The sequence below is a fragment of the Sus scrofa genome, chromosome X, assembly GCF_054392235.1.
Source record: "Sus scrofa isolate SSC_HxYL_T2T_F1_AM1 chromosome X, Sscrofa_HxYL_maternal_Yorkshire_Landrace_v2.0, whole genome shotgun sequence".
In the NCBI taxonomy this organism is placed as follows: domain Eukaryota; kingdom Metazoa; phylum Chordata; class Mammalia; order Artiodactyla; family Suidae; genus Sus; species Sus scrofa.
Window position 1 is genome coordinate 93,754,115 of NC_139401.1, and position 20,931 is coordinate 93,775,045.

The following is a 20,931-nucleotide window of genomic DNA, read 5'->3' on the forward strand; positions in this document are numbered from 1 at the left end:
GCTGATATATTGGAAATTTAGAGTCAACAGACAGATCTCAGAGAAAACCACAAGTTTCCATGCTGAAGAAGTGAAAAATCTTAGTATTACTCAAGGTATTCTTGACAGAGAATACATGGGAAGGCAAAATTATTAGCCGATCTCAGTTCACAAATGCAAAAACTAAAGATAAATTAATAGCAACTGAAATCCTGCCATGGCTCCAAGAGGAAACTCAGTAGGACAGAGTTGGGTATAATCCCAGGCATGCAAAGTTGGTTTAGTTTTAGGACACCTGTGATGCAATTGAGCCCATCAGGGGAATAAGGAAAGGAGGAAAGGACGATAATCACAAAGTATTCAGTAAAAAAAAGAAAAAGAAAAAAAAAGGCCTACAAAAAAAAAGTTAAACAACCAATCAGCAGTAAACGATGACAACAACAGTCATTCTCAGGAATCGATAAAGCAGAAGAAGTCTCTTTAAACTAACAACAACCATTACATCAAACAGCATACTAATAGTGAAACATTAAACACATTCCGGAGTTCCTGTCGTGGCACAGTGGTTAACGAATCCAACTAGGAACCACGAGATTGTGGGTTCGATCCCTGGCCTCGCTCAGTGGGTTAAGGCTCTGGCGTTGCCATGAGCTGTGGTGTAGGTCGTAGACGTGGCTCGGATCTGGTGTTGCTATGGCTGTGGCATAGGCCGGCAGCTACAGCTCCCATTAGACCCCTAGCTTGGGAACCTCCATATGCCGAGGGTGCAGCCCTAAAAAGCAAAACAAAAAACAAAACAACAAAAAAACCACCTTCCATTTAAAATCAGAAAAGAGACAAAGATGACTTCCCCAACCGCTTTTCTGTTTCATACTACCTCTGTAGGCAGAACAGTAAGCCAGAATACATATGTGTATCTATCTATATATATGTGAATTCATGAGTGTATACAGAAAATACAGCTGTCAACATCATATAGTCATCTTCATATAAATTCAAGAGAGGCGGCAGAAAATTAAAGTTGATGCTTGAGGTTCATAAGTTTGTTGAGTGTTAGACTAATATAGACAAAATAATTGTAACAAATAGAAAGTACCATTTCCATTCTGAAACACTCATAAGCTTTCCTGTTGTTTAGAGGCTAAGAAGCTAAAACCATGAAAGGAAACATGTGTGTGTGTGTGTGTGTGTGTGTGTGTGTGTGTGTGTGTGTACACACAATTACCAGAACCCTTTACAGCTAGGGTTCTAAATGAAATCTCGAGTTTATCAGGCCTATACACCATCCTGAGACTTGGAGATGTATGTAACTGAATGATGTGGAAACCATGTACGGCTCAGTGACGTGGTCAACTGTGGATGATGGGAGGGGCCTCTGGTTCTTATGGAGCCCTAAGAGCAGCTCTAGAATGCATACATGTCAGGTAGCATGCAGGAAGCAATGGTGTTTCAGCTGTCACAGCCCCATAGCATGAATGGGCGCCCCTGGCTGTGCAGCACCCAAGCCCACTTTTCTGGCCCTCACAGTGTTTTCCTAAGCTGTGCCACACAGTTTATTAAGAATGTCTTACTTTTCGTAAAGTAGCTGGAACAAATTCTGGCATAAACAAGTGGGGATTTTGATGAGTGGAATACCTGACAGCAAAATTGGTTGCAAGCAAAGGGAAGGCCCCAGAAGGAAGTGGGCATCTAGGAAAAGTTATCGGGCCCAAGAGGCTCTGAAGACAGTAAGGATCCAGGTGAGTAGAGGATGGAACATTGGTGTTCCATGGCACGCCATGGTGAGAGAGTTGCAAGAGTTACTGCCTGTGGTCCCTTGCATTGAGATGCGTTTGAAGTCAGTGTGTTGCTGGACCAGGCAGCTGCTGTTATGGACTCAGAGGACACTCCTTTCCCCACAGCACTGAGAAACATATTAGTGCAGCGGGCATCTTTGTCTTTGAAGTGTTCTGAAGTGGCTGACTGTGTAGGCCACGGATGAGATGGGAGGTCCTGCCATTGACATGGTCACCTCATTGCAGTGGGGGTGATGGGATCCTGGAGTTGCAGGCCCAGTAGGAGCAGTTAAGCTCCTGCCTCAAGGTAAGTAATGTTGACCTCAGTAAGCAGCAAGGATGAAAGGGTAGTCACACATTGGTTTAATCTAGAGCAATATTGATCTGGGTGGCCAGTTGATCAAAAGATCCCTAGGTTCTGGAAATACCTGACCATCCTCTAAAGTTGCATTCATCCATGTAAAACTAAATAAAATATAAATATTTCCTAATAATAAAGTACAAGAACACAAGAAGAAATAAATAAAACTCTAGTAGAACGGGTAATGTGAGCTATCTGGAGGGTGAATGATAATCCCTTACTCCATTCCCTCACTTGACCCAGAACACTGTGAATGAGTGGGCTACAGAGGAAGGGCACACCCTGCAATGAAGTCCCAAGTAACTACAGTAAATCTTCTTCCCAGGCTTAGCCAAAGGGTCTGTCAGCCACTTACCACAGTTACTGTGCACTGGCTTTAAGGGCACTTGCTCTAAGCCAGAGCTCAACAGACTTTTCCTGGAAAGGGACAGATCACAAATCTTTGAGGCTCTGCAGGCCTTTCAGCTTCCTCTGGAGCTATGCAAAGCCGCCATTGTAGAGCAAAAGCTGGCCCAGACACAGTACGGCTGTCTTCCAATAAAACTGTAAGCATGGCTAGGGATGTATGAATTCCAGATAATTCTCACAAGTTAGGAAATATGATTCCCCTTTGGATGTTTTTTAACCATTCAGATATGTAGAGATCATTCTTAGCTTGTAGGTTGTACAGAAACAGGGGGTTTGGGGCTGCCATATGCACACTGAGGTATAAGGGATGATTGGCCAGCCAGGGCCTGCTGTATAGCACAGGCAACTCCACCCAAGATTCTGTGATAATCTATGTGGGAAAAGAATCTGAAATGTGCTGTAGGTGTGAAACTGAATCACGTGGTTGTACACGAAACTATTACAACATTGGAAATCAACGGATACTTCAATAAAACCGTTAAAATGAAAGGAAAAAAGAAACAGGCTGCAGGCCAGGTAAGGCTTATGGACCATAGCTTGCCAGTCCCTGCTCTAAGCTCATGGAATCACTAGGTTCCCAGAACAGCCCTGACTGGAAGTTCAGAAAAATGAGGGGGTAGGCGTTCTTAAGGTCTTCTAGCAAGCATACCCTGAAAGCTGATGCCTTATAACACGGTGGTTTTCAACCTTGGTTGCACCCTGCGATCACACAAAGGGTTTTAAAAATGTAACTACCTGAGCCTGACCCCAGTCTGTTTTAATCGTCATGGGCGTGGCCTGGAGCTAGTGATGCTTCTCAGTCTCCCCAGGTGGCTGGCGTGTGTAAACCAAGTTGAGAACTGCCTGAACAATTTAAATGATGAGAGTGCAGCTGTTTTACAGTATTTCATGTAAACATCTCATACTTGTGGTTTTGGAATAATCCTGTTGGAATAATGAATGCATATAAATTCCAATAATAATAAATATGTAGCAATGCTGGGAAGTTTGAAATAAGAATTCCTGTGTAAGAAGTGGAGAATAGTCTCCTGAGAGATAGAAAGGGAAGGCAGGCAGGAAGGATGGCAGGAAAGCAGGCAGGCAGGAAGGAAGGAGGGAAATGGGGAATCTCAGAGGTAAGGCAGAGGTCACCAGTGGTAGGGTCAGGGTGGAAGTCAAACCACTGGCGAGCCCAGAGCCAGGTATGGATTAAAGTCAAGCTCCCAGGAGCCCTGGGCTGACTTGACAGTGAAGTCTTCTCTGCAGGAGGCAGTCACAACCCAGGGCAAGCATGGAAGGGACAGAACAAACTCAGCACATGGAGTGATGGTACTGGGGGAATAGAAAAAATAGAAAAGGCTGAAAAAGACCTTAAGGTAGTTAATGATATCCTTTATACAAGAACAGAAGACTGACCAAGAAGCTGGCTGATTGGACAGAAGGATGGACTTTCACTTCCTCCTGAAACCTCATTAAAACAACATTGAAGGTAAAAACCAAATCAATACAGGAGTAGATTACTCAGCAAGAAAAAGGCAAGAGCATGGATGGATGAATCTCAAAAAAAAAAAAAAAAAAAGGTTGCCGAGTTAAAAGAAGCCAGACACAAAGAACTATGAGATGTTTAATTCAATTTATACCAAATTCTAGAGGAGGAAGGAGACTGAAAGCCAATCAAAGTTTGTGAGGGGCCAGAGGATGAAGAGGAGATTATCTGGGAACCTTTTGGGGGTGTGTGGTATATATGGTCTTGATCTTGGTTAAGGTGCTGATTCGCCTAAACCGCTGAATTTTACATATAAAGCACCATGAATCAGGAGCAGTTTGGGGAGTTGTCTAAAGTGATACAGCTTATTAATGAGCAGGGAGAGACTTGCATCAGCTTATTAGTGCTAACTTGTTCCTATGATGCTGCACAAGGAGCCAACAGGTATAGTGCTTCCCCCTAAGCACCTGGGAAAACCCTGAGCCAGGCATGAACATCCTTTAACACAAGTGAAGCATAAATCCGAACGTGTAACTCTTGTGCCTTCCAGCCACTCATTTAGAAACATGGTTGACATCCTCACGGGTTGCCTTATCTTGACTTTTTAGTGTTTATATTTACACGTAACAACATAAACATTCATTCATATCTTCTTTGGTGGAACCATACTGTGTCATACAGTTTTATATCTGGACTTTTTTTTTCACATTGTATCACGTGGTGTCAAAGAATATTCTGTGTTGCTTTTTGTAGCCTACCACTTAAGCCTAAACTATTTTTTGAATAATGATGCTTTTTTTTTTGCCTAGAGATTGGAAAGGGGGACTTAAGCCCACCCCCCACAGACTTAATCCTTCCACATGCCTGTTTCAGCCTCTGAAGTTTTCATTTTGGTTCCCTTAGATAGTATGTCAGATTATTTCCCACCAGGGCTGCCCTGTTTTACTATGGCCCCTTTCTAAGATAGCTGAGTAGCTGACACTGTAGCCTGTGCCCACACAGCCATCCATTTTCCTTTTTGGAACAACAGATGCCGCTAACACACATTCAGCCCTTACTAAACACCAGGGGTTTATTAAGTACATGACTGAGTAATAGCTAACTTACTTGTGGGGCTCATCGGTCACAGGCATTTCTCCAGAAGCTTTCCGTGTATCTTCATATATACCAATTCAGTTCTCACAATTACCTCATGAGGCAGAAACTCCTACTACCTTCAGTTTGGCAGGGGGTGGGGTGGTGTGTGGGATGCAAGGAACTGAGTCACCATAAGGTCACAGTCACTTGCCTTGGACCATCATTTAGCACCATTTTCCAACCCCGGTCGATCTGACCTCAGAGCCTTTGCCCAGAATCAGCAATGTGTGAGCGGCTCTGTGTTCGGACTGAAATGAGCACTGGGATGGGACTCACACAAAGTTGGATGGGCGATGACGAGTGTGGTGTCTGGAAGCAAGAAGCCCTGCACTCCAGCCTTTAGTCCAAGAGGCCCGTGGTTGCATGCTGTTCCCCTGTACGGTCTCTCCTTTCTCAGACAGTGTGGGAACTGTTTCACTGGTGTTCCAGTTGAAGGCAAAGTAACAGAGACAGACAAACTACACGTGGAGAGAAAGGAAGGTTTCCAGTGCGGGGGGGGGGGGGGGGGGGGAGGAGAGCAAATGGCCAGGGCGAATTCAGCCCTCAGAGCTTGTTGCCATTTGTGGTTCATTCTCTTCCCAGTGCTCACTCTCATCTTTGTGACCCATACACCCATCCCTTGGCCGTTTCACTCTGTGGGTCAGGTACTCACGTCCCTTCTTTTCCATTTATCCTTGATTCCAAGGATGGGCCTTGCTACTCCTCTTCTGATGATAGCACCCTCTCTTTGGTGCCATTGTCCTTCTGCGCCAAAGAGCCTTGAAGCACAGCCATGTAACTGTAGGTATGTCATTAGGTAGGAGATACTTTGTGTGATGAATTCAAAATGTGAAATGTCGGGGTCAGAATGACTTTGAAATGGTTTAAGCATGTTATATGCTTAAATCGGGCTCTCCTATGCTGTTAGCAAAAATGTATATTGCTATAACTATCACCAACTGTCCCTAGGACACTATGTCTCACGTTCGAAAGTGTTTGTGTGGTTCTTCTGGGAAGCCAAAGAGCAGGGACTCAAATCTGGACCTCCTCTGAAGCCCAAGCCCAAGCTGTGCTCCACTGGGTCCTTTGGCCTCCACTGCAGGGGATGCGCTATAACCCTGGCCAACCCATGGGTATTGTTCTTTTGTTGTTGTTTTTAGGTTTTTTGTTAGATTCCTTCGGTACAGAGAACTCTATTACTTTCATAATTAAAAAAATCAAAGACAAATACGAAAAAAATCAGTGAAAAAAAAAAAAAAGCATACCAAGACTAAGGGCAAGCGGCAAACACTGGGCATGTGTAATACCGTGGGATGCAGAAAATGTAGAGGAGGATCCAGTTTTGGTGGCTACGCACTCACCAACATGATTTGGAACACGTGTATCTGTAACCTAATTACAAAAGCTTAGAATGCACAGCATTAACATATGCCCATGCACACGCACACACACTCCTCCCCTGCTCTGAGACTGTGGCCGTGCTTACTGTCTGTCACAAAGCCGAGCACCCACAGATATAACTGCAGGTCCAGAACTCTTCCCCCCACACACACCAGACATCCACGAAGAAGCTATGTCTGCTGGATTCAAGGCAAGCGTCTCCTTGTTTCTGTCACCACTTGTTTACCAACGCCTCCTTCCTGTGATCAGAAAAGCCATACTTCTAGCGCTAATCAACAGGGAGGGGCTTGGCTCTATTTCTAACTGTACGCTAGTGAAAAATATTTGTTTTGCAAAAGCAAGATTCAACACAGGCTAGTTTTGCAGGCAAGTTGTGAGACAGTTCTGCAGCGCAGTTTTTTGTTGTTGTTGTTGTTCTTGTTCCTTTCCGAAATAGGTAGGTGTGGGTAGAAATGGCTGAGACGTGTGGATTCTCAAATGTGGCTTTGTTGACGATCCCAAATCTCCATTATACACATTCTTTTAGCGAATATTAATTCGTTGTTAGTTCTGTGCTGGACATTGCCAGCCCCAGAGGACTGCTAATGTACAAACCCTGTGATCCAAAAAGATTTCTCCATCAGGTTCAAAGCAGAGCTCTCTGCAGGCTTTGCGAAGAGGCACCTGGACCCGCCCAAGCAGGAGGGACTAGGTCCTGGTCACAAAACATCATCCCAGGTGTAATCACAGAAGTCTGCCCCTGATTGCTGAAAGCTCACCGTGGAAAGAGAACCAGTACCAGTAAGCTGGGGGACCACTTAGGATGCGGAGATGGACCGATAGGTGGGGACACTGACTCGTCTGAGAATCCTGGGAAATGTATCAGACCCCTGTGCCCCTCATATTCGTGACCTTGGATACAGTCGTCATGGGGTTTCTGCATGGAGGTCAAATAAGTCTAGTGAGAGTTCCCAACACTGAGCACTTGTTGGTTGCTGCTGGGCAAGCACTGGTTCCTAATCGCCCTGTTCCTTCCTTACCGTAGCGGGGATGCAGGTGCCAGACGCCTAGTGGCATGGCGGTGATGTCGACAGGATTCCAAAGTGGCACAGGAAGGAGCCATAGGAACACGCATGTGATGTCATAAAGGATTCTAATGGCTATTTCTTCCTGGGCGGATCAGCTAATCCATGGTGGAGCCTGAGAGGCAACTCAGGCAGCCTGAGTGGGAGGCACTAGTTGCTTTATGATATTCTTGTGATCACCGTTGATTGTGGCAGCAGGACTGTGAGACAGGGATCACACTGACATGCAAGTGTTCAGTAAGTGAATGCATGTGTGCCTGTGCCTGCATCCACTGGGTGTGTGTGTGTGTGTGTGTGTGTGTGTGTGTGTGTGTGAGTGGGCACGTGTGTGTGATGGTCCTTTGTGGCTTTTGATCACATGCCCACTCTCCTGGGAGATTCCCAAAACAAGGTGATGCCTGAGGTTGCTTGTGTCTGAATCACCTTGATGAGGGGGAGCTCTGGCCCTGTTTAGGTACCCGACTTAGTTGGTCAGCCTGGGGACCGCTGGAGCTGTTAGCTCAGTTTGCCGCTTTCCCCTCGGCCATGGTATTTCTGACGTAATGTTGGTCCTCGAAATGACTCTGCCTCTGCCTATACACCATATGTTGACCACGTGCCCTTACTCCTTCCTTTAATATTTGATTTTTTTTCCTTTTATTGATAGATTTTCATGAAAACGAGTCGGTTTCCTGGCGTTTCCCAAAGATCACCAGTCAGGTTCCTCTTTGTTGTTGTTATGGTTGACTAGTATCATTGTGCACTCGTGGCTTCTTAACATGTTGATGAGATTCAAACCATTGTTTTGTGGTGCTGAGTAAAGGAATGAAATTATTTGACTTCTGCTTTGCTGCTGAGTTGAAAACAGCCAGGTAGGGGAGCCAGGATGAACAGCAGAGGGGCGAGTGGGATGGTCATAGAATCCAGGAGGTAGATGTTGGTGTCTTGGCCAGGGTGGTAGCGACAGGGGTGGTGAGAAGTGGCTCGGGATTCTGGACATACTTTGGGGGGGGGGGGGGCAAGGGAATTTCCTGACCAGTTGGATTTGGAGCTTGGGAGAAAGAGAGCCCTCCAGGCCACCTCCAAGTTTTAGAGACTGAAGAAGTGGCATTTGGGGGTCGAGTGCTCTCTCGCCGAGTTGAATGTCACTTCCAGTGCCGCTCAGGGCAGGTCCCAGAGGTTGTGAGTAGCGGGAGTGTCCTGACAGCGGGCCACACAGTGAAGGCAGTGACTCCCCAGAGGACTTAATGAGAGCCCAGGTCGTAATCACTACATGGAGGAGTGATCGGCAGTGAGTGGGAGAATTTCTGCTCATAAGCGTGCCATGCCCTGCGACAGCATGGAATCGTTAATGTACAAAATGTACAACACACAAACCTAGAGAACCCAAAGTGCTAGAACCCAAAGGAAGCCGGTTTCCCGCAGTGCAGTTACCACAATCATCCCTCCCCCCCACCACCCCCACTCCCGCCTCCCCAACCACTAGTAGGCCTATCTGCTGGTTCACGGTTTCAGTGGAATGTGGTCAAAATAAAATACCGTTAGTGAATCCACCTATGGGAGAGGTCATTGACACCATCTTATTTCTGCAGCTGCCAAAATAGCTTCCAAAGCTTTTCACGTGGTGAATTAGATATGTTGGTGGGGACAGTTTGTGGGTGGACGCGTGAATGGCAACGCAACTCCTAAGGGTGGCTACCGGGTGAGGTATAACCAAGACACTTGCTAAGCATACCTGTGGCTTCAGTAATCCAAAAAGGAGAGGTCAGAGTAAAGAATAAGAGACCAAAAAGGCCTTAGAACATGACAAAAGGATCAGGCCACTGGGGAGACACAATGATCCTCAATGTGTGTGCACCAGGCAGCAGAGCCTCAAGGTACACAAAGCAGAAACAGATGGAGCTGAAAGGAGAGACGGCCAGGTCCATAATTAGAGTTGGGGCCTTCAACACCTCCCCACCCTGCCTCTCAGCAAGTGATGGAATTACTAGAGAGAAGTCTCCAAGGATATAGGAGTTCTGAATAACACATTACACTGACAGGATCTGCATGACAAATAGGACAAGCTACACAGTGACAGCAGCATAGGATTTTTCGCCTGAGGGTCTGTGTAACATTCACCAAACAAGTCAGACCATCTCTGGGACCCTCAAACAAACCTCAGTAAGTTCAGTCACCCACAGTGTGTTCTCTGGCCATGATGGAATCAAACTAGAAATCAGTAACAGAAAGCAGAGTGAAGAATCCCCAAACACCTGGAAGTGGTAGTTGACACATGCTGGTTGTCATTCAGCATGTCAGGTAGTAGACACATCATGCCGGTTGTCATTCAGGGCCTAGTTATGGAAGAACTGAGCTTAGAAGGAGTCACCTCCTGAGCCGAAGGGCATTTCAGGCTGGCCCTCAAGAGAGGTCACTCTGGCCACTTCAAACGGAGTACTGTAGAGAGCAGGGCTGGAGGGAGGGGGACAGTTGAGAAGGCTGCTACATGGGTCCCACCTGACTTTAAAGCTCGCGCTGCCCTGACAGAGGAAGTTGAGCTTGCTGATTGGTAGTGGAATCAGTCTGGTGGCTGGTTGGGTTTGGGAGGCATGAGAGAGAGGTCGCCTCCCAGGGATTGGTGTGGTGGTTAGAAAGCCCTGAGGGAAGATGAGATTCAGGCACCTTCCTGGCATGTGGCTGGGGTCCAGTCTAACCCAGGGACGCACACGCCTCTGTTCATTATAAATCCCGCTCTCTTGTTTTCAAAGGTTCGACACAGTTTTCCTCTCCCCCTCGTCCCCTTTCTCCCCCTCCCCCTTCCTCCTCCTCCCGTGCTCCTCCCCTGCTAGTGCCATCAGTCAGAGAAGGCCCTCCTACCTGGACAGGCAGAAGGGATTCCTTTCTGGGGTGTGTGGGATGGGTCCCTTAGGGCAGGTTGGTGCTTTGCTTACCCTACCATCCTCTTAGCCCAGGACAGGGTACAAGGTGAGTGGGCCACTGACGTGTCTTCACGCTTGTCTGTTCGTTCCCCTTTTACAGACTATGACGATGCGGGTAGTTCATCTCAAGAAAGAAGTGAAGGTTGGAGTTCTTCCCCACATAGTCTGAGCAAGAGGAGCCCTCGTTATGAACACGGTGGATATGAGCCTCAGCCTTCAGGGCTCCAGGAGGAGGATGGAAATGTGATGATGATGGATGTCCAGGAGGACCCCAAAGGAAGAGAGTAAGTGACCGGGCAGCAGGGTGTGTGCGCGGCAGCCCCTGGGATTGTGCAGCTCTGCCATTCTCCATGGACCTCTTCTCCTCCTTGCCCTGGAAAGACGAAGCATGCTAGAAGTGGACCAGTGGTTGAGAAATCATCATTGTAGTCCTGGTGTCAAAGAGGCAAAGGTGTGTAAAAGACTTTCTGAGCACTGATGGGCACTCGCCCTTCTTCTCTCCATGTTCCCCCTGCAGCTCTCCCTATACCGCCCGAGGTGACAAGAGGAGAGTAAGATGGCACAGTGAGGGCCACATCCATATTACTGTGTGGAGAGATAGAAAACTTCTGGAGAGAGAAAAGGGGAAGAACACACAAGACAGAACCCTGTCGAGCTGGTTCAAGGTCACGGTGAGTAGCTTGGCCAGGTCTGCATTGGAGAGGACGTTCTGGAACCCTGTACAAGGAAGACCACATTAAACACATTATGTTGCTTTATTTGGAGGAAGGCTTTCCTTTTCTTTCTATTGAAGTACAGTTGGTTTACAACACTGTGTTAGTTTCTGGTGTACAGTATAGTGATTCGGTTGTAATTTGTTCTGTGTGTGTGTGTCTTATTTTTTGTTTGTTTATTTGCTTTTTGCCTTTTTTTTTTTTTTTTTTTTTTTTTTTTTTTTTTTTTTTTTTTAGGGCCGCACCCATGGCATATGGAGGTTCCCAGACTAGGGGTCCAGTCGGAGCTAGAACTGCCGGCCTGCGCCATAGCCACAGCAACGCCAGATCCAAGCCACGTCTGTGACCTACACCACAGCTCACGGCAATGCCAGATCCTTGACCCACTGAGCAAGGCCAGGGATCAAACCCGAAACCTCATGGTTCCTAGTCGGATTCGTTTCCACTGCGCCATGACCGGAACTCCTTTATTTTTTGAAGATTATACTCCATGATAGGTTATTACGAGACTGGCCGTAACTCCCTGTGCTGTACAGCAGATCCTTGTTGTTTATCTGTTGTATGTATAGCTGTTTGTATCTGATAAACCCATATTCCTGAAGCGCCCCACCCCCTGCTCCCAGAAGAGAGCTTTCAAAGGGAGAGGGAGTGTGTGTAAAGAAATCCACATGGGCAAAAACATAAGAAATCATTGCCAGAAGCCCTTCCAAGCTTAGCAGAAGGTTGGAAAAGAGTATTGGGTTGGGTCTGTTCTCCAGCCTTCATTCCATGCCGTCTCTCCTCTGTCCTATCCTTTCTTATCACCCTCAGATTCCCCACGGGAGAAAGTATGACAAGACATGGCTAATGGACTCGATACAGAGCCGTTGCAGTGTTCCTTTCACTCCAGTGGATGTAAGAGAGGATGGCGGAACCAGATGTGTGGGCACAGGGAAGTGGGGGGAGCCCGCTGACCAGAAGGCTTTGTCCTCCAAACTTCTTGTTGCCTCTGCCTCCTGCAGTTTCACTGCGTGAAAAACCAGGCTCGGTTCTTTGTCCAGGATGCTAGCACTGCCTCTGCATTGAAGGATGTCAGCTATGAGATTTGTGACAAGGACAACCGAAAGGTGTGTGTCAAGGGCATTACCTGTACCTCATCCTGGAACAGGAGGACAGGCCAGGGGCTGGCCGTCTCCTCTGGAACTAGAGTTCCTGGTGCTTACCCAACCTTTCCCTCCTCCAGATACCTATCATTGTCAACCCCTCTGATGTTGTTCCCTACTCGGTGCACGATAAGTTGAAGCCAGGAGAAATGGAGCAGCTAAAGGTAATGCAGACTCAAGGCGTGCTGTGTGCCAACACTCAGACCCACCTCTTCTTCCTCCAGACCCTTGTTCCCCTTGCCCCCAGTTTCCCTTGTCCCCACCACAGTCTCAGTGCAGCTCTCTCCATCTCTGTCTGCAGCTGACCTTGCACAAACGCTATAACATTTCCCAGCAAGCTCTTGACCTCCAGAGGCTCCGCTATGACCCAGGTGTGGCTGGCAGCAGTTGATCTAGGGCGGGTGAGGGCAGAGGGGTCTTCCTGGAGGGAGACTTAGGGATGGTGACATGGGGAGGGGTTGCTGCTGGCCCCGGACCCCACTCGACCTTCTGAGTCCCACCCCCTCTCCTCCCTGAAGACTTAACGGGCCATGATATTGATATAATTCTGAATCGAAGAAACTGCATGTCTGCCACCCTGCAGGTCATCAAAAAGAATTTCCCCGAGGTGAGTCTGTCAGCCCCGGGCTGCATTTAAGGCAGGGTGTGGAGGGGGTGGGGTGGAGGGAGGTTGGTCGCCCAGGCCCTAGGAGGTATCCATCACTCTAACTCTTCCTCCCCCAAAGCTGTTGTCCTTGAACCTGAGTAGCAACAAACTGTACCGGCTGGATGGCCTGTCTGACATTATACAGATGGTCCCCATGGTCAAGATTCTGAACCTCTCCAAAAATGAGGTGAGAAGAGGGAGCCAGGTCAAAGTTGAGTCGAGAGTGGGGGTGGTGGCCATCGGAGTGGTGATGAGGGGAAGGTGAGGGGACCCGTGGGGGAGGGTGGGGGCTGGGGTTGCAGGGATCCGGATGTCTCTCTTTCCCTGGGATTCCTTGTCCAATTTCCTCCACGTAATTCTCAGCTGAAGTCAGCCTGGGAGTTGAGCAAGATGAAAGGGCTGAAGCTTGAGGAGCTGTGGCTGCAAGGGAACCCTCTGTGTAGCACCTTCCCAGACCAATCCACCTACGTAAGGTTGGTGAGAACCATTGTCACCCTTCCTGGGGACCTTTTGCCCCTGGGAGCATGAACTGCCCCCTGAGAATGCATGTATGCAGAAGGCTACGAGCCTCGTCCTCTGGAAGGGTCACGGGCCCCACCTTCTGCTCTCTCTGTGTCCCTCACCTGTGAGCAGTTTCCTTGCTCTGACCTCTCACCTCCTCAGATGCTCTGGGATCTGTTTCCCGACTCTGCCCCCAGCATTCTCTACCACGTCCTCCCGAGAGTGTGCTCCAGGAAGCAGGGCTCCCTCACCTCCCCAGCACAAGGAGTGACTGGCCTTGTGCCAGATGCTGGTGCCCTGGACTGAGAAGGGTCCTCCAGCCCAGGGCCTCAAGCTGAGACAGGCCTTCCTACTCTGTGCTGAGATGGGGCTTCCCTCCCCCGATCTGAGAGGGGCCCTCTTTCCCTTCCTCCGAAAGGATACCCCCTTCCACCCCGGGTTGACATGGGGGCTTGCCTGCCCCAAGCTGAGGGCTGAGGTCCCGGGCAGCTCTTGTCATGACATCCGTTCCTCCAGCCCAGTGGTAAGAGCTTGACCTTCTTGGGAGAAAGCAAGGTTCTTTGAGTCAAGGGGCCAGAGGTGGGCCACCGCCAGTGAGCAGAGGGCTTCCCGAGGCAGGAGTGGAAGGCAGAGAGCAAGGGCGGTGGAGGAGACAGAAGCACAGGCCTCCCTGAGCTCTTGCCCCTCCCCCATCCACACATCATATCATCCTGTCTGGTCCTTCAGAGGAGCCCTGGGTAGCCTGAGACAGGTATGATTCCTCGGGTAAAGAACCAACTAAGACAGGTGCAGGGGCCATCGGGAGGGAAGACGGCGATCATAAGAGGGGACCAGAGACCCTCAGCCCCATACTGAGCTGGGAACTGACCCTTTACTCCTCCTGGGGAAGGTCTGCCCCCGAGGCTACTCCGTTTCCCATGCCCAGGTCAGACTGAGCTCGCGCAGGTGAGAAAGGTTCAGCCGGGACCAGTGGGGCCCCAGGTCAACATGTGCATATTTTCCCTTCCTATTCTGGGTGCCTGGGCCATTCCAGGGGCTGCAGCAGGAGAGATTTCTTTCCTCTTTCTTCTGTCTTCTTCCCTCACCCACCCCCACCACCATGGGAGAGCTTCTTCCCCTTCTCTTTGCTTAGCTTTCTGTCTCAGCCTTGTCTCTATGCCCCTGCGTCTCTCTCATCTCTTCCCCTCCCTTCCCTCCCTTCTGTCTTCATCCCCTCCATTTCCCTCCCTGCCTCCTGAGCCCTGGCTCACTCAGCTCCCTGCCCAAGCATCCTGGGCCATCCCTGGGGGTGTCCTGGTCCTGGCGGAATCCTGGACCCCCAGTGAGGTGGCCGAGCCCTGGGCTCCCACCCCCTTCCCTCTTCTCTCCACAGCCTTCAGTGGGGACCTGGAGGGAGGAAGGGGGGAAGGAAGGCCTGGAGCATGGGATTGACATGCTGCTTCTTGTGGCCCTGGAGAAGGGAGTCAGGGCAGTCTCGGGGGAGCCCCCAGGGGGGAAGGAGAGGAAGGAGAGAAAGAGGGAGAGACAGAGGGAGAGAGGCTTCATAACCCTGATCTGTCCATCACGTCTTTCTATTTTTGGTTTTGGACAGTGCCATCAGAGAATGCTTCCCCAAGTTGTTACGCCTGGTAAGTGCCTGTGTTCATCATTGTGTCTCACTTACATAGGTGACCTTTGCACCTGCCCTCAAGCCCGGTGGGTCTTGCCTACATTACATGTTTGCATCGGACCCTTAACCATTTTAGGGCAGAAGGACTTCTGAAATAGACATGGGTATACTCGCTGGAAAAATATCCGTAAACACACACACACACACACACACACACAATTTGCATATAACAGTAGATGCTTCCCTCCTTGAGACCTCATGATCAAGACACCCACTGTAAGCTTGTCCATGGAATGAATTTCCGGGGCCCTTTGACATCTGACCTCTGAACTCACCCTCTGGGGGGCATCTTCCCCCCCGCCCCCGCTCATCCTGGGCCAGCTCCCCGGTCTCCACTGCTGACTTCCTCTTCCCCTCTCCAGGACGGTCAGGAGTTACTGTCACCAAGTATCGTTGACAATGATGCTCCCTATGTGCTAAAGCCCTGCAAGGTGAGGAAGAGGATCAAACAACATTTGGGGTATTTGCAAGGGAGGTTTTATCAACTGTGTCACCTGAAATGTCTTTGGATTCCAGGAAAGCTATAAAGGATCCAATGAGCTGAAGAGTCTAATTCTGCAATTCCTGCGGCAGTGAGTTTCCCTGGGAATCTGAGGAAGGGGAGGTCCAGCACAAGCGAGGCCACCCATGTGCAGCACTGCTTCTGGGAGGTTTCAGGTCTCCTCTGAGGTCCAGCCCACAAGGATGGACCATCCTCCTTGCTCCTGCACAGGTATTACTTGATCCATGACTATGGAGACAGGCGGCGTCTCCTGGGTGCTTATCACAATGAGGCCTGCTTCTCTCTGACCATTCCCTTCCACCCTGAGGACCCAGACCCGTGAGTATCCCAGCTCACACTCTGCTCCTGGGCTGGCAGGCCATGGGGCTCCCCAGCAGACACAGGTCAGCTCCTGCAAACCCCCACACTGGCCACACCCCCACATCCTGTCCCCCCTTTTCTCCTAGAAGCAGCTTGTACGAGTACCTGGAGGAAAACAGGAATATGAAGAAGCTCAAGGACCCCCGTGAGTGGAGGACAGGAAAACTGGGCTGGAAAGGGGACCGTGAGGGGTCAGTCCTTTGACCCAGGGCATGTGGGGCAGCCATGACCTTCGCTTGCTTCCCCTCCCCCTACAGATCTGAGGGTCCAGCTGCTGAAGCACACAAAAGGTGACATTGTGACCTCCCTCTGTGTGTTGCCCAAAACTCAGCATGACCTCAGCTCCTTCGTGGTGGACATGTGGTTCCAGACGGTGAGCGTGGGTTTCCTCCCTAGGGCAGGGCCAGGAAGCCACTGCAGGCGGGAGGTTTAGGTGGTGACTGAGCACCCGGGCTCTTCCCTTTCAGGAAACGATGCTCTGCTTCTCCATCAACGGGGTGTTCAAGGAAGGTAGGTGTGTAGCCGCCTCCCCAGAGGCCCCAGTGAGCCCTCCCCATGGTGGGGCTCCCTCTCAGAACTCTCCCAGCTCCCTGACCCCTGCCTCCCTTCCCGCCCCCTCTGGGTTCTCCAGCCTTCACTCCTCCCACAGACAACCCAGGTGTGGCCTGCGGTCATGCCCTCCGCCCTGCACGCACTGGGTGTTGGGGACCCAGGTCGTGGGCTTTGATGGCTCTCATCCCAGATCCTTAGTCTGGGAACTTGGGCCATTGCTTAAACCCCAGTTTCCTCCTCTGCAAAGTGGGGTGGTAATGTCCACCTCTTGGGCAGCTGTGGAACATGCATCCCGTGGACTTGTGGAGTGGTGGTCGTGGGGCCCTGTCACTGGAGCAGACTGCTCCTACAGTTGCCCTCCCCTTCCCAACACCCTGCGCGCTCATGAACAGGTGTCCCCTCAGCCTGAGTGTCAAGTCAGACCCTGACTGGGGACCCCATGGGCGCATGTGTAAAACACATGGGGCTCTAAAGGGTCCTGTTGTTTGTCGTTGCAGTGGAAGGCCAGTCTCGGGGCTGTGTTCGTGCCTTCACCCGAACCTTCATCACTACCCCTGCCACCTCTTCCAGGTGAGTGCTGTGTTGTGGGTGGGAACACCCATCTCAGCCTGGGCTCCGGGTGGGACTGTGGAGGTGCAGACCTTAGGTTTTCTCCATATTGTGGAAACCCCAGCCCGTAACTCCGAGGAGCAGTCTAGCCTAGTGGTGAAGAAGAGCCTGGGCTCTGGAATCGGAACATGGGTTCTCTCCTTGACCCAACATTCACGTGCTGTGTGACCTTGGTCAAGTCACATGCCCTCTCTGTAGCTCAGTGACTTCCTCTGAAAATGGGGATCAGACTGTCCACTCCCTGGGCTATTGTAAAGGGTAAATGCAGAATCTACCATCTAGTGAAGCTGGTAGACAGTCTCCAAAGTGGGCTCTGTGGGAGGGGCAGAGGCAGCCGTCAGGGAGCCTGGAGGACCGATGCAGGAGGGGTATGGATGGAATCTGGTTCCTGGCGGGCAGTGGGAGCAGGATCATCATTGCAGGTGCAGGCTGATCCATCCTTCCACCCGTCTGAGGGCCCATTTTTCCTCCAGTCTTTGCATCGTGAACGACGAGCTGTTTGTGAGGGAAGCCAGCCCCAGTGAAACTCAGAGTGCGGCCTTCTTCATCCCAGTGCCTACAGCCTCTGCCAGCTCTGTATGCACCCTCTCCCAGGAGCTGCAGGAAATGGTGCAGGCTTTCTCTACCCAATCTGGGATGAAACTCGAGTGGTCTCAGAAGTGAGTGCTGGGTGTGCATGGAAATGGGGATGGGTTGGAACGGCAGGGGGAGTGGATCATGGAAACTCTCAGGGGATTTGGAAAAGTAACTTTCTGGATATTTTGCTTCCAAAAGCACAAAGTGACCCATGAAAAAGGGATCATACTATAATAAATGTAAAGGGTTTTAAGATAAAATAATGTTCAGTGACAGTCTCTTATATATGGAACATCCGAAAGAATCCACAACAGAAAGGGGAAAAAAACAAACAAACAAAAAAACACTAGAACTAAAAACCAAGTTCACCAAGGTTGCAGGATACAAGACCAATGTACAAAACTCATCTGTGGAGTTCCCATCATGGCTCAGTGGTTAACAAACCCAACAAGTATCCATGAGGACACAAGTTTGATCCCTGGCCTTGCTCGGTGGGTTAAGGATCCAGTGTTGCTGTGAGCTGTGGTGTAGGTTGCAGATGACGCGGCTTGGATCCGGTGTTGCTGTGTCTGTGGCTGTGGCTGTGGTGTGGGCCGGCAGCTACAGCTCTGATTCGACCCCTAGCCTGGGAACCTCCATATGCCACAGGTGCGGCCCTAAAAAGACAGAACTCATTTGTATTTCTGCATACTTGCAATGAGCAACCCAAACATGAAATTAAGAAAAGGGAAGCCCAGTTACCATAGTATCAAAAGAGTGAAACACTTTGATACAAAAGAAGCACAAATCGCATACTCATATTGATACTCTGGAACCTGTAAAACATTGTTGGAAAAAGTAAAGAGGACCTAAACGAATGCAAAAACACTCCATTTTCACGGGTTGGAGGACTTACTATGATTAAGATGGCAGTACTATCCAGAGCAAACTAGATTCAATGTGGTCTCCATCAGAATCCTTCTTCGCAGAAACTGACAAGGTTATCCTCAACTTCATGTGGAAGTGAACCAAAGCAGTCTGGAGAGAGAAGAACAAAGTTAGAGAACTCACACTTCCTAATTTCAAAACGTGCTACAGAGCCACAGTAATCAAAACTGTGCAGTACTGGCATGTGGACAGGGTATGAATCAGTGGAATAGAACTGAGAGTTCACAAATAAACCCTCACATTTATGGTCAATCGATTATCAACCAGACAGAGTACAGAAAAAAATCTGATGGGGAAATAGTAGTCTTTTCAACCAGTGGTGCTGGGACACCCAGATACACACATGCAAACCAATGAATTTTGTCCCCTGACTCACGTACCATGTACTGAAAATGGATCAAAGATCTAAAAGTAAGAGCTAAGACTATAAAAATCTTGGAAGAAATCATAGGTGCAAGTCTTCATGAATTATGCAACCATCTCTTACATATTGACACCAAAAGCACAGGCAACCAAAGGGGAAAAAATAGGTGAATTGTTGACATCACCAAAATTAAAAGCTTTTGAGCATCAGTGCACACTGTCAATAAGGTGAAAAACCCACCAACAGAATGGGAGAAGGAGTTCCCGTTTGTGGATCAGCAGAAACGAACCCGACTAGGATCCATGAGGATGTGGGTTTGATCCCTGGCCTCACTCAGTGGATTAAGGATCCAGTGTTGCTCTGAGCTGTGGCGTAGGTTGCAGAAGCAGCTTGGATCCTGTGTTACTCTGGCTGTGGCTGTGGCTGGCAGCTGCAGCTCCGTTTCAACCCCTAACCTGGGAACCTGCCAACTTCCATATGCCACACCTGTGCATTCTAAAAGGAAAAAGGGGGGGGGGGAGAGAAAATATTTGCAAATAGCATGCCTGACAAGACTATATGACAACCCTTGCAACTCAACAGTAAAAAGGCAAACAACCCGGTTTTTTCAAGTGGGGAAAGAACCGGAATAGATGTTTCTCCAGAGAAGATGGAGACCAGAAACTTGTATTTTAAAATTTTTCCTTTGTTCTTTTCTTGAACATCTTTCTTGATCAGTGTGTGTGTGTGTGTGTGTGTGTGTGTGTGTGTGTGTGTGTGTGTCTGTCTGTCTGTCTGTCTGTGTATAATTTATAAAAAAAAATTCCCTTGTCGTTCTGCACAGATCTACTTTTCTGCCTTGAATTCCAGTGGGCATGAATGCTAGTGATAGATGGTTTGGTTTTCTCTGAGCCTCTCTTCGTCATGACACATGGTGCTCATCATAGTGGTACATGTGTCCCAGCAAGAAGGTGGCATAAATTTAGTGGTGGCATTACAGGTCAGTGTGTCTGTACTGTGATACCAGTGGAGATCATCTGTTCTTCTCCCACTGCAGGTGCCTTCAGGACAATGAGTGGAACTACACCAGAGCTGGGCAAGTCTTCAGTATACTCAAGGTGAGGTCTGGGGATCAAGTAGGTTAAAGAGGGAACTCCCTCTCTGGGCCTTTGGGGAGGACAAGGAGGTGGAGGCTGGGGGCCAGGGAGCTGGCTCTTCTGACATTCCGACTTCTTCCCTCCAGACCGAGGGCAAGATACCAGAGGAGGCTTTCAAAGAAATCCCCTAAAAGGAGCCCTTGGACATCATCTTTGTCTTCATCCACATCATCTTTGTTTCTCTTTTCCCAGCCTCAGGCCACGCCCATGACTGGGGCTGGAGGCCTGGCCGACCAAGAAGGCAAAGTTACCTTGTAAGCCAGGTAACATAGCCACCTGAAGGGTCAGGTAGTCTGTGTATTTTACCCACTCATGATTGCTGTTTATTTTCATAATAAAGAGTGATGTTGCACATTGTACGTTGTGTGTCCTGCATCTCTCTTCCCTGCCCCAAACGTGAGCCAGTTGGTCCAGGACAGAAAAGCCCTGCCCACCTCCCTGAGGAGGAGGCACTTGCTAGCCCAACAAGTGGGGTTTGTATACACTTTTTTCCATTTGAAAACGTGAAGTTTCTGTACAAAAGTAAAATAACAATGGGATAAAATGCGAAAAAGACAGTCTCTTCAGCAAGTGGTGCTGGGAAAACTGGACAGCTGCACGTAAATCAATGAAACTAGAACACACCCTCACACCATACATGAAAATAAACTCAAAATGGCTTAAAAAACATAAGACATGACACCATAAAACTCCTAGAAGAGAACATAGGCAAATGTTTTCTTAGGTCAGCCTCCTAAGGCAATAGAAATAAAACCAAAACTAAAT

General features: G+C 49.1%; 1 protein-coding gene across 1 annotated transcript; it reads left to right on the plus strand.

Annotated features, from left to right (window-relative positions):
* The first annotated feature begins 7,627 nt into the window (after nucleotides 1–7,627).
* On the plus strand, nucleotides 7,628–20,523 carry LOC146394718 (nuclear RNA export factor 2-like). The gene is made up of 21 exons (XM_085006908.1): nucleotides 7,628–7,806; nucleotides 10,570–10,753; nucleotides 10,987–11,140; nucleotides 11,993–12,076; nucleotides 12,184–12,288; nucleotides 12,405–12,488; nucleotides 12,626–12,695; nucleotides 12,843–12,931; nucleotides 13,050–13,157; nucleotides 13,334–13,443; nucleotides 15,063–15,099; nucleotides 15,503–15,571; nucleotides 15,657–15,712; nucleotides 15,853–15,960; nucleotides 16,089–16,147; nucleotides 16,260–16,375; nucleotides 16,470–16,512; nucleotides 17,052–17,124; nucleotides 17,637–17,822; nucleotides 20,067–20,127; nucleotides 20,253–20,523. Exons 1-21 carry the CDS (start codon nucleotides 7,794–7,796, stop codon nucleotides 20,295–20,297), a joined length of 1,854 nt encoding a protein of 617 aa, XP_084863034.1. The 5' UTR covers nucleotides 7,628–7,793; the 3' UTR covers nucleotides 20,298–20,523.
* The last annotated feature ends 408 nt before the right edge of the window (nucleotides 20,524–20,931 follow it).